General features: G+C 34.9%; 1 protein-coding gene across 1 annotated transcript in view; it reads right to left on the reverse strand.

Moving 5' to 3' along the window:
• VWA8 (von Willebrand factor A domain containing 8) overlaps positions 1-13,819 on the reverse strand; it is a 186,340-nt gene that overhangs the window by 120,248 nt on the left and 52,273 nt on the right. The window contains exons 11-14 of the mRNA XM_027674295.1: positions 12,576-12,710; positions 12,418-12,495; positions 6,688-6,848; positions 5,397-5,510 (exon numbers count right to left, since the gene is read on the reverse strand). Coding sequence (XP_027530096.1) covers positions 5,397-5,510; positions 6,688-6,848; positions 12,418-12,495; positions 12,576-12,710 — 488 coding nt within the window. The remainder of the gene's footprint in view (positions 1-5,396; positions 5,511-6,687; positions 6,849-12,417; positions 12,496-12,575; positions 12,711-13,819) is intronic.

Consider the following 13,819-nt stretch of genomic DNA (forward strand, 5'->3'; position numbering starts at 1 on the left):
ATATAATATGGAGAGTTCCCATGTGGAGCTGTACTTTATAGAAAAGAAATCTTTGACATGACAGGAAATCTTGTGTTTTTTGCAAATGAAGGCCAAGTAAGTGTATCTTGTTAAAAACCTGGCGTCTTTTAATTAATGAGCCTCAAAGACAGTGGGAAGATTTGGTGTTAATTGATTCATGCAGAGTCTCTATCCTTCTCTCTATCAAATATTTATTGACAACACAGGCAGCAGAGCACTCTCCTAATAAAATGAGTGTCCTTCTTTTGACACCACTGTTTAATTCCAACCAAGGATTACCACCACTGCTCTCGAGAGGCAGATCAGAACACAGTGTGGGCAATTTTAGGGGAAGATTTTCTTGTTATTGACACATGGTTCTGAGCAATTGAAGTTTCTCAGAAAAAAAAGAAATACAATGCAGAATGGCATTTCTAATGCCACTGTGCAAAACCAAACTATTTTTGCTTGTCTCTTCCTGTAAAATGATTTAATAAATCTCATTTTCTATCAATTTTTATTACTTGGGAATTGTTATAATACTAGGACCAAAATTACCTATTGTTACTTTCTTACTGTATTTCTTAAACTTCACTGCAGTCTAAAATTGACAAATTACTTTACCTTAAAATTCACTAAATTCGGAAAAAACCAAACCCCTCAACAACAAATGAAGGAAAAGCTAAAAAATGTAAGCAATTAAAAATTCTATTGCTTGATAAAGTCACTCCCTGCCGCACTTCATATTTGTTTCATCTACTGTGTGTTCCAACCTAATTGCATGGAAAATAATTCACTGTCTGCAAGGCATTAAAACCATCCATGAATTATGAGTGACTTCTTTTAGCTTTTGAACTATCCTATTATATACCTTTTTCTGAATTTTCCTATAATAGCTGCCTTTCTGCTCACCACAACAAGGACTTCACACCTGCGTGTGTGTGTGCATGTGTTCTGGGGGGGTATATCCACACAAACAGGTTAAAATACCTTATCATGAGATAAACACTTCACCGCTTGTCTTGCAAAGGCTGTGTGTTATCTTTACAGTATCTGTCTTGGTGAAGTAATGGATGATTATAGAAGAAATTCTATGCAGAAATCTTGGATATGCACAGTACCTGAACACACTTTCTCTTAATCTCTGAACCTGTTTGGGGAAATGAATAACGTATCAGCATCTATAATTTCCTTCTACGTAAAATATCTTGAAGGACCATCTGTCACTTTCTCAAGGGCTGCTTTCTTTTCTTCTCCTTAAACTCATAAACAAGAATTCTTAGTCTCCTCAAATGAATGAATGTTATCTTACTATGTTTGCTAACTTAACTCCACAGCCAAACTAGCATAACAAAAAATAGAGGAAAAATGACACTGTGGCCAGTACTAGTTACCTTGTAGCTTACAGGCTTTCAGCAGGCCAAAGAGTATCCCAAAATCAAGGGCAAGAGCAACATATTGCTTGGACTTGTCAGTCCTGAGAGAGCTATTGCATTCACCAGTCTCAAGCTTTTCTTAGAAAAATGGTAATTTTTATACAGATGTAGAAGTGTAATGAAATAACAGTGAACATATAACTCAATGATTTCTTTAGACCATAATGTGATCTGAAATACCACCCCTTTAGTAAAAAAAAAAAAAAATCAACAAACTCTTGACCCTCTTCTTCTTTCTCTTCTACTACACAGATGAGTATTCTGACTATTGAAGCATTAAAAATTAAAGGCACTAAAACTGTGGGAAAATATTATTTTTTTTAATATCAAGCATTTTCATATAGGAACACGAAAGCCTAGTCCAAAATGTGGCTTGCTCGTCTGAAGAAGGAGTCTCCTAAAACATCTCCATTAGTATCACAATTTTTTATCTTCTTAAAAATGGGGAAAATCTTTAGGTGTGCCAAATCCTTTTACAAACAGAGACTAAAAAAAGTGTTTACAGAACTTTTGACTCATTGGTTAGGAATGGTACACCTTCTCTCTAAAACAGATTTAGATGGAAATTCTGTTTTAAAATTCCATTCACAAAGTAGTCTACTAAAAAGCATTATCCATTTTTCTTTTCCAATATGAAAGACATATTTGTATTTATGTACCTTACAATAGCATCTGGCCACGTCACTAGTGAGTCTTAAATTAAGGGAACAGAGAGTAACAACGAGTTATTTTGCATTTATGAACAATTAGAAGTAGCACAGAAGAAAGAAACTGGAAACTATATTACAAATAGTCGCTACAATCAAGAACACTCATGCACAGCAGAGCTGAGCTGAATGCACCTCCAGTGAATCATTGATGTGCCTTTCAGTATGTTTCTTCCTCTTCCTCTGTTTCTCTTAAGAACTACATTAGCATGATACCAGGTAGATAATATGTATCCTTTGTACCATATTGATTCCCAATTTACAAATGAGTGGGACTTGTAAAAAAAAAAAGTCAGAATAATCCTCTGATTCAAACAAAACTTGAAACCACTTTACACAGGAACTCCCTAATTGGAAAATTACCAGTAGACTTAATGTGTCACTCAAATATCGCAAATTCAGTCCAAACTGGGAATGATATCATAAATTCCACTCACCTGGCAAAGAGCAATTACAGTGAAATTACTTTAGTCAAATCCAGTAAATCAGGGTAAAGCTGTCTTTTCATCTTACTCTAACATCAGAAATACAGCTAACACCACTAGCCACAGTCAGTGACATGCAGCAAGACAGATGTTTCTTATCAATACAGAAAGCATCTCCCAGTTGCAATCCAGTAAGAATTTGCTCAGCCAATCTGCTAATAAATTCATGGTACAACACACTCTGTGTCACTTCTCCACAAGGCAATACGTTGCAGGCAAAGGAGGGATGGTTAGCACCATCATGAATAAAGTCTGTGATTAAATCAGCTGTCAGTACCTCAGATATCATTTGATGAGAAGGTGCCTGGAGAGAAGGGTTAATTCTGCAGCATTCTGCCAACACTGGGAGGTACTGAAGCTTGCAGTGACAGGTAACTACTGCTGAAAAGGATGAGCAGCAAGGAAGAATACAGTTCTGGAATCAAAGATGTCAACTACTGACATCGCATCCTGGAGCCAGTGAAAGGTAGTGATATTTACAGAATATGGAAGGCACCAAAACCAGGATGAAGTCCTAGAACACCTTCAGTTTCTCAAGGGCTCATGAGAACAGTGCCCCTCTGCAGAGAGGAGTTGTCCAGTGATGTCAAAGAAGCCCATAGCCAAAACCAAAGAAGTGGTTACATGTTTGCGTTACTTTAACCTGGTTTCTTTTGAATTAAGTCAGTAGAGAAAACAAGAGCAGACTGAATGTTTCACCTAGGAGAAGGATAGGATTCTCAGCAAAATGGACTTCAGATAATTCAGGATGAAGAATTTTCATCTATAGCCAAGATGGAGCTAAATGGTTACACCGAGTTTCCAGATGCAAGCACGTCTAAACAGTGGGGTATCTGTCTGTTTTTAAGACCAAGTAGTAATCAAAAATTCATTCCTGCCTAATACAGCAGACACCTCTCACTCATGGATTAGAGCGAGAGCTCACTGTCAGTCAAACAGATACCTAAGAGTTTAGCAACTCACAAAACACTATGTTGCAAAATATTAAAGTGGTTAGGTAAAAGCAGTACATTGCAATCTGAAGGAGAGAGAGACAGCCTTTCAAGGAAAGCCCCCCCCCCAAAAAAAAAGACTTACGGAGCCTCCAAAGTACCAAAACCAATGCACAAATGCACAATTATCACTGAACAGAACAGTGGAACCATCAGGTTACTCAATGAGACTGAAAGGAAGGAAAGTAGATTCAGAGGTGACACAGTAAGAAGGGTCTGCAGAACAATGATTGAAGAAGACAGCCTGGATAGTTCTCATGATTTAACAGCTAATGAAGGTTAAAGGGAGTCCATTGCCAAAACAGCCATAGTTATAAAGGAGACGCAGAATCCAGATGTAAAGCTCTATTCTTGTGAAAGAGATTTGATTTAGTAAGAGGGGCAGTACTGAAGATGAATGTGCAATTCATTGTCTAGGTTTTTGGAATATATTGGCAATGAAATAAAGGGTCCTAGGCAGTAAGCAAAACAGTACAGCTACTGCCATTCTGCCTGAAGGCACCTTGGACAAGACCATGAACATGAAGCAGGGAGGAGCCTTACACAATAGGTATATCTGGAAGTACAGAGTCCACTGCAAAGTTGGGATACCAACCTAGATGGGCCCTTGGAGCTTTTTTACCACTCTTTCGAAGTCTATGCTTAAAATCCCAATAAACAGAACACTTCCCTGATGTACAGTTCTTCACTCAAATAAAGCAAATGCAGGAAATGACCATCTAGCTAAGTGTATGGTCTCAGCAGAGTGGATAGAATTTGCAACAAGTAGGCTTAGATTACACCATACCTACAAAAAAACAGAGGGCTTAAAATGAAGTTTGGGGTTTTGGCTGGTTTTGTAGTGCATTTTTTGGTCCTTTTTTTTTTTTTAAATCCACAGTATTTTGATCAAAAAGGGAACCAGAAATAAGAAAACAACTAGTAAAAGAAAAGGGTGGACTATAAAGGAGGTCAAAGAAAAAGATCAGATTCAGAGAGATAATTCAGAGAAACTTGGTAGTACATAATGAACTATAACCAATGAGGCCTCTTCATAGTGGGCACACACACAGCATGCAGCATTAATATGAGCACGGACATCTGACATAAAACTTCAACTGTTTTTTCAGATGGTAGATCCATTTCGGAATCACAATGTTTAGCTCCTTATATATTACTGAATATTAGATTTCATTTGTTTTGACATACCCTCAACATAAACTAGAATTGGTCAGCAGTGTTTGACTATGTATCAAATACGGCCTCAGAGGACTAGAAAACATTTCTATCTGTGAAATGTTTCTGGCAGACAAGTGGAAATGAAGGAACAAAAAGAATAAGCATAATGGGTCCCAACCCATCCTTAGGATTTCCTGCCCCATATTAGTTGTAAATTAAATACCAGCTTTCTAGCTAATGAGGCAAAAGAATGTAACAAGTAGTATTTAATTTCAACTTAGCTTTATTTTCCAAGGCTTTTAATAAAATGTTCCAAAACTAAATATCATATAGCTTTGTATCTATTTTTGTATGTACTTAAAATTTCTCTTCAATTTCTAACTGCTTCTCTTAAAGGATATTGAATATTTTCCTTCTAGTTCAAGTACTCTAAACAGGATATAATTTTCCCATGTCACAAAAAGAAATAGAGCTCACAAGGAACCTGATGTTTAAAAGATGTTTCTCCTAGTGATTAGAAGGTATCTATTCAATAGAAAAGCATTTTGCAGTTTTTTATTAAAAAAAATGAAAAAAATTAAATGCTGTTTGCTTCTATAGTTGTAGCTGATACTTTACCTTTCGCGTAGTTTTTCATCAGAGAGCTGTAATTCTTCTTTTAAGTTTTGATATCTATCTTTCCTTAACAATCTGGTGCCATCATACAGAGTCAGTTCTCTGTCATGCACTAGTCTGAAAATAAAGAATAAGCTCTAGCTAGCCACTGATTAATTTTTAAAATATCTATAACTCCACGTGTTTTTTTAAAAGCTATCTCAGTCAATATGGGCCACAGAAAAAGTTATAACAACTTCAGATGCATCCACGCATGGAGGTAAAATAACATGCATAAGTTTTAGCACAGAGTCAGTCAACTTAGTTTAAACAGATATGGTAAGAACACAAAAAATAAAAAACATCCTTCTTACCAGTGGAGTGTGCATAAATGGCATGAAACAGCTGTTTTGTTATGCTTGTACCAAGTAATATATTTTTCTTTTGTTTCTTGAAGAGATATCTTTCAGCTGGCTTTAATGATTAACATACATACAGACCTAGCTTTTATTTTTTTTGTAGGCAGAAGTTGATTAGCTATAACGCATGCACACGTCAGAAGAAAAAATCATAATGGAAAGTTAAACTGATGACAAAGCAAAAACACAGGCAAGTACAATTCTCTCTTCTGCCCTTCTGCATATATATATAATAACAGAAAGCACAAAATGTTTTTGCTACAACCTGTTTTAAAGCTCTAGATGTCCTTTACGTTTACAAAAGGCAGTATATGATGCAGGCATATGAAATATCAGAAAAAATTGACCTGATATTACAGATTATTATTAACATAGTATTTGCTATTACTGTTTCTGTTCTGCAAAGTTTAACTAATTTTTTATTGAATTATGGAATAATGTTTAGAAATAGTTCTTTGCAATCAATATAAAGTATACTTTTACATATAACTGTAATGATCACATATTATTTAGAAGCAGAATGCACTCAAAGTATTAAAATTTTTTTGACATCTTGCATGTTCAAATATTGTGCAAATATTACTAATTTTTAGATTTCATAATTTTAGAGTAAAATCTAGCTCATTCAAAAATTCAGACTTACATTCCATAGTTAAAACAGATTTAAATTTCCTGTATTATTGTAGACTTACAAAAAATGAAATAATTGCTTCTGCTTTTAATTACGTAAAAAAATGAGCATTACCTATTCTATGAAACTTTAACACTCAGCTTGATCTTTACAGCATTCTTGAATTTACAAAGCCATATTCACCAGAAGGAACTTAACTTCTCAGTATACATGCGCTCAACAAAAATATCACATACACCCAACTTAGCTGTGCTCACATCCTGACCTTTGAAGTACAGCTAGAGTGCCAGGGTTAATTCGATGAATGCCATCAAGAATAACAAGCTTTCCTTCCAGAGCTGCAGTAACAAGTGGCGACGGTCTCCAAGCAGTGTCTCCATTAGGAAGAGTGTACCTTTGCTGTAGCAAGTCTCTGGCTGTCATATCCTGTAAGTATCAATTCATCAGAAGAATATATTTATGCTCATGCTCTATTTTCTTAATTTACAGGTACATGCTTTCTCCTTAAAAAACTGCTTTTTGTTCTTCCTTAAGGATATACCCATGGAAGACTAGCAGAAAATCTTCAATTACTTTTCCAAAGAGGATTAGAAATACACACACAAATCTACACACAAAATGTTAAACAGTCTTTGGAAGTTCTAGTTCTTGCAATGTCACCTCTTTGAAACAAGAACAAAAGCCTTACTCTCCCAGCCTGCTCCTTTAACACAATACCAGCATATGACAACTTGTACACAGCTCTGTGTACAGATGGGGGCAGTAATTTACACCTGGAACAAACAAGAATAATTTCTTTCATATGGAGCCATCTGAAAAAGCAAAGATTTCATCATTAATCTTGAACGCAGCATGATAGTCCACCTCTCAGTAGGAAAATGCAGTGGAAGCATAACAGAATAATGGACAAGGGTAAGAAAGAAGACATTAACACATATAATGTCAAAAATATATAGCATATCACAAAATAATGCTTAAGGGATAGAACAAAACCAAAGGCAAAATCTATTATATCCTCTAGCAAACATATTTTAGATATTCCATTAGAACAGGTAAGCACTAGAGTAACAAAGACATAATAGTAATTTTGTGACCTGGAAGATTAAATTCCTTCTTCGAGCTGTGCTGTGACCACAATTTAATCTACAATCAGATGAGAATATATTTTTTATGTAGTTGTAGCTTTTACATATGTACTTTTCACAACTACAAACCCTTTGAACTTTAAAGAATAAAAATAGAATATATTACGTCATATGCCCTGAATCATTTCCTCTTTCTATATTTCCTTAAAAGCCCTAAAATAACAGGACAAAGTCTCGTTCCTTCGGTGCTTCCACATTTGTATAATTTAAAGTCTCACATTCAAATCCTCAAAACCATACCCTATATTTATTGTTGCATTTCTGTTGTTTTACTGCTGTGTTTGCTCTTTTCTATTAATTAGACTAAAACTATAACATGAAACATTTTTATCAATCCTGTGTTTTCAGGACTTGCATAAGAACTGCATTCTGCAGCTAGTAAATGCTGTAACTGAATAATTAACTAACACACCTTTTATAATTCAGAGAACTATTTCACCTCTAGAGAAATGAAACAGCATAGAGTATGAATTGACTGAGAGCCTAGTATGCTATATAGCATGTCCACCTCTAATTCAAACAACACTTGAGAACAATGCATTAATTTTCTGGAGATAAACTCAGAAGTGTATTTTGCTGCAAGATATTTTCTGAAATATAAAATGAATATTTATATTGTGATTTAAATGGTTGAATATTATTCAATTTAGGGACACATTAAAAGAAATATCGTTGCTAACACCTGCAGTTTTTGTAAGGGACTTATTTTATGGTTAAGTACTTGCCCAGTGACTTATTATTTTTATTTATTCACTCTTACCCAATTTTTAATAAATTTTATTAAATAATTTCATATGTGATATTAAAAATAGTCTTATAATACTCTAATACTGAAAAATGCCTCCCTTTGGAGGAGAGAATAAGAATTAATTTTGCCTCTTATTTTGGACAAAGCAATGGCAACAATATATTGCCATATAAACAAAAAGCTTATTTTAATTTGTAACAGTCATTGTAACTTAAGTGGTTTACATTGCATTGTTTATTTTCTAAAATAGCCTGTATTCAGGGGGGGAAAAAAGATGTTTAGGAGAGAAAACAAGTAGGGTAACTTCTGTTCCATTCCCTTTTAGCAGCTATACCAATACAAGCCTCCAACCTAGGCATCCTTCATGGCTCACAATACTAATCACGTTCTTGGCAATTATGAGGTGAAAAATCTATGTTTCCTGCTTTTCACGCCAACTTGGACTCATCATTTGTTAGTATTTCTCAAATACAAAATTGGAAGGATTTTGTAAAGAAAAATTATGAGGTCATATGAATAAAAAAAGTTCTAGAAACAAAAACATCGCAGTACACAAACACTAGTGATGTGCTTAAAAGACTGGTTTTGCTGCAGAAGAAAAGGAGCAAGTTGCTGGAAAACTTATAACTCTGACTGTTACTTTTTTTTCCTCTGAAACTCTGGGAGGAGAAAATCTTATATTTTACACTATTTAAACTAAAAGTTCCTTAGATACAGTCCACAAAGAACTAGCTGGTTGCTGCTCCTCATTTGCTGTTGCTTATCTGCATTAAGAGACAAGTTAAAAACAAACCTTTCCTAATCAGGATGAGTTTCCTTTCTCAGCAATTTGCCTACACGGAATTGCATATAATGAGAAATCCGTATACTGATGTCAGATATCACAAATGAGACAGGAACTATTCACTGAGCCAGCTATTAGTATATGATGATCTAGGTTCTCAAAAGGTTTGATTTAGGTAAATTTGATTCTCATCTCACAACATAAAAGCTTTTAGAGTTGGGGTTTTTGATGAAATCAATATAGAGAGATAGGCCTTTTCACACTTCCCAAACCCTTAAACCAACTTCAGATGCAAAGAATGATGAAGCAAATATTAAAAGTAAAGATCATACGTATATAAAAAAATCCAAGAATTCATTTCTTCACAGAGCCTGAAGAAAAACAGTGCTATTGCTTCAGACCAAGGGTAAGTGCCCCACTACTCATTTTTGTGCCTGCAGAAATCACTGGAAAATAAAAATGAACCACAGGACAAATAAAAACCTCCTTAATTTTTGAAATGGATTTAGGACAATATGATGTCTCTCTGAAAAAAAAGAAACAAAAAGACGCTCTTTTGAATCAAAGTAGAAAAAAAATGCTAGATTTACAGCATTATCAAACTTTTCATAGTCTTCATTGCTGAATTAGTATATGAATTTAACACCTGTTGTCATTAAATTATCCTATTACTTTGCTATGCAAAGCCCCTGATACGTTATTACATATTTTGCTGGTGAATACCCAATATTGTGTACAACAAATCCAGGGTTAGGGTGTGCTTGTCCTTCATCAGGTTTGTCAAGCTGCAAAAGTTATTTTCCTGGGATGATTTAAAAATATGTTTACAGTGACAAGTATAGAGAGAAGTACACAGACTGGCTGGATGCACTCAGTTCTGGTTCAGAAGCTATACATTTATCTTAGTAGACCACTATACAAAAGATAATAGGTGCTGCTGGGAATCCAAGTATATTACTACAAATGTAACATTGCATTGATGAGGATATGTAGCTTTGGAACCCAAATCTGCTCACACCTGACCATGTAAAGTTAAAGCATTAGAAAAGGGCAGAAGTCATCTGTCTGACTTCAACTACGCAGATAGAGTTTCAAAGTCTGTGCCCTTAGCATCTGAAGCCATATAGGGGGAAGGAAAAGCCGTGAGATCCTGTCTGGGGAGGTTCTCAACAGTGCAAGAAAACATAAAACAGACTGCCTTTTTTCATCATCATCAGTATTTCTCTTCTCTATATTCTCTCACTTTTTGTCTGTTTCAACCCTTCAGCCTCATCACCCATTTCTATCAGTGTCTCTCCCCACATGCCATTATACTTCCAAATCAGACGCCACTGCCATTTCTTCCTTTGGAGGTCTCCACGCTGTCTGGGAAAAATGTAAAGCAGAAAAGGGATGGAAGAAAGAGACCAATATACTGCATTAAATCTGATGTTAATGTTTCCCTGCGGCATTGCCAATTATCACTCACAACTGTAAATCCTGTGATATTTGGTATATTTTGACTCATAAGGTCATACGAGACTCTTGACTTCATATTTTATTTGAATGTTTCCATTCCTCAAGGTTATGGAGGAAACCTTACACTTGATCTCTCTCCGTGTGAAAAGCTAGCAAATTAATTAATTCTACTTTTAAATCTTGTAATTTTTCAGTTTATGCCATGAGGTTAGAGTGTATTACAGTCTAAGACACAATTCTTTCCAAACATGTACTGAGTGACCACTGGCTATGACATGGCTTGGCTATGACAGAGCTTGGAGGTTTGCAAAAAACCCCAACACCTCTAGTGCTGTGAGAAAGCCTGAAGCACTGTTCAGATGAAATACAAGGAAAAAACCCTAAATGTATAGCAGCCCTGCTGCGCCTTGTTTATCATACTCCAAGACAACAGACAACTCCAAAATCTTCTTTCCCTTATTATTCTACATGTCTAATCCCCCTGGAACCACTGCTACTACTTCTATGTTAATCTTTTTTAATACAAAATTTACAATTTACTCAGTAAAAACATTCACACTGCCCTTACTTTTTAAATTACTGTAAATGTCTTCTTCCAATACATGAAAAATGCAGCTAAATTTTAAGGCAACTATGTCAACTGCCTGTGCATGTCTCAAACTATGTTTGCACACACTTCACCCCAAATTTATCTTCAAAGCCACACTTGTACTAAGACACAACATAAATAAATTAGCATCAATTAGGTTAAGGATGGAAGACTACTGTCTGTTTGCTATAGTATCTATGAATAATGAAGTTAATATTCATTGAATACAATATGTATATATTACATTTAAACACCAGTCCTTGTTTTCCATTTCTAGGATGCAATATTTTTACACATGGAACTTCAACTTCTAATCTCTACTGCAACACAGTCCCACCACAATTGTAATCAGATTAAACATAAATATAAAAAAAGAAAAGGCACTGAATTTATAATATTGATTAAAATTCCACATCTTGGGCACCAGAAAAAAAAACATATAAGAGGATATCAGGAGATCTTGACAGAGGAGACACATAAAAAAAAAAAAGATAGATTAAGCCTATGTTACATGAAGAATAACTTTTAAAAAATTCCCCAGAAACATAAACCCCATGGTGCATTCATAATACCAAAAAGAAATTATCTGTCATAACTATATAAAAATTGTGCTGATATTGCAGTATTTCATTATAAGATTAAATGGCATATGGACCAAGATGAACAAAAAAGGAACTACAAAAGGTCTTCCAGAGGCATTCAACATGCATGAACTACAGTGGTCACTACTCTGACACAAAGGCAGGAAACAAAAAAAATCCAAAAAGGAGAAGACACAAAAGACAAAGTTTTCTTTACAACACTGAATGCCAAAGTACAGAATGAGTTGTCAATTCTCTGTGGTGAGAAGAAAGACCATTGTGTTAGATGATTCTCTATACATTTTACTTAGATTATCTCTTTCACATTCACAATGAACTCAATAAAATTGAAGGAAAGCAGTATCAGGATCAGTTTATATGTAATAACATTGTACTATCTATATTGCTGCACTGTACTCCCTCTATTTAGGCCTGCAGTAAGAAGAGACTTAGATGAGCATTCTAACACAGAGAGCAAAAAATGCTCTATAATGATCATAAGACTTTGCTATCGTTGAAATCTTTGCTTCCTTTATTGTTTTAACTGATGTTTTAACCTATGTTTTATGAACATAGCTGCAGCTTTTAAAGTCACTGATTGAGAAGAACAGTATACACAAAGAATCAAGGTCTGTGTATTATACTTGAGATCATATTTAAAGCATGATCATCAGCAGATAGTTTCCTTACCTGGTAAAGCATGATAGGTTCTATGCTATATCCCAGTATATCAGCAAACTCCTTAGCAATAACGGTTTTGCCACAGCCCTAAAAAGTAAAAAAATAAGAACTAGATTACATTCTAAGGATCATGAGGAAAGGGGGAGAATTGAAATTTAAATTCTTACTTTTCCTCCAATTAAGCACATATCTTTAACCATATGGGATTGCATCATTTCTGCCAACAGTTGATTATGGCTGGAAGTCCTTATGAAAGTATCTGATCGAGGATGATTTTTTAACAGTCCAGTTCCAGCTGGAACCTATAAGAAAAAAAAAAATCATAATCCTAAATAAGCTACACCATGATAATGCTAGGCTTGTGTAGACTAGGTGACACTTGTCCAAAACTACTGTAATATTTTGCTGATAATTGTCATCCATCAAACTTGAAATTGTCACTGTCACAAAATTTAATCATATAATTTCTAATAGACAAAGTCCTTCACATCTCCTTTGTCCACACTTCATGAAAAAAATTAACAAAATGTGAATCAATACAATTGCAGCTTTGGGGTCTGCAAAGAACTTTAGGCTTTTTGTGCTAGAGACAAAACAAAAAAACCCAATATTCACTGCTCATCAGAGAAACACAGAAGAGAAAGAGCAATTAGTATTGTGAAAATCTGAAGGAGTTACTTTGACCAGAACCTTGGAGAGTTTCAATTGTTCACCACATTAAGGCACTTGCTCTATTCCCACTTCCTGCTCTAGTCTGATAACTGTTTCATCTGCAAACTTCTTATGTCCCAGAGACATTTTGCAGACATACTTTCAGAAGTCATCACCCATATGTCAAATGAAAACAAAAATCTTTGCCTCAGAAAAGAGTTGAATCAGATGCCTACAGACTCACCTTTTCCTGAAAAATTCCCATTTGCTGTTGTTCCCCTTTTAACTTTGTCATGGTACAAACTCTCTGAGGATATTACTCACCAATGTTACTGTGATCTCTCTGACTCACACTAATTCACCTTTACAGACTCTCTAGACTCTCCAAATTCCACATTAACTTCAAATTCTCAGATCAGCATCTGTTTCCTGAATAAGAACTTATTTCACTACCTAGCAGGTCATAAACTTCATTGGAAGAAACTCAAACTAATCATATTTGATGTGATTACTTTGTTCCATTTTTCCAACATCCTGTGTCAGAACATTACCAAGCACTCATTAGATTTTATTTGAAGTGTAAACCAAGACAGACTATTGTTTTTACTAAAAGAAAAAGGGAAAGCAGCATCAAGAGTATCATAAGTACTCTCTGCTATTCTAATCCAATTTAAAAAAGAAGAAATTCAGAGGCTTTTTTTTTCATCCAAACTGTAATGATTCACATGGAGGTATGCGTTTATCTAGAAATAAAATCTTG

The sequence above is a fragment of the Neopelma chrysocephalum genome, unplaced genomic scaffold (assembly GCF_003984885.1).
Source record: "Neopelma chrysocephalum unplaced genomic scaffold, ASM398488v2 Primary Assembly neopelma1_25, whole genome shotgun sequence".
NCBI classification, from domain to species: domain Eukaryota; kingdom Metazoa; phylum Chordata; class Aves; order Passeriformes; family Pipridae; genus Neopelma; species Neopelma chrysocephalum.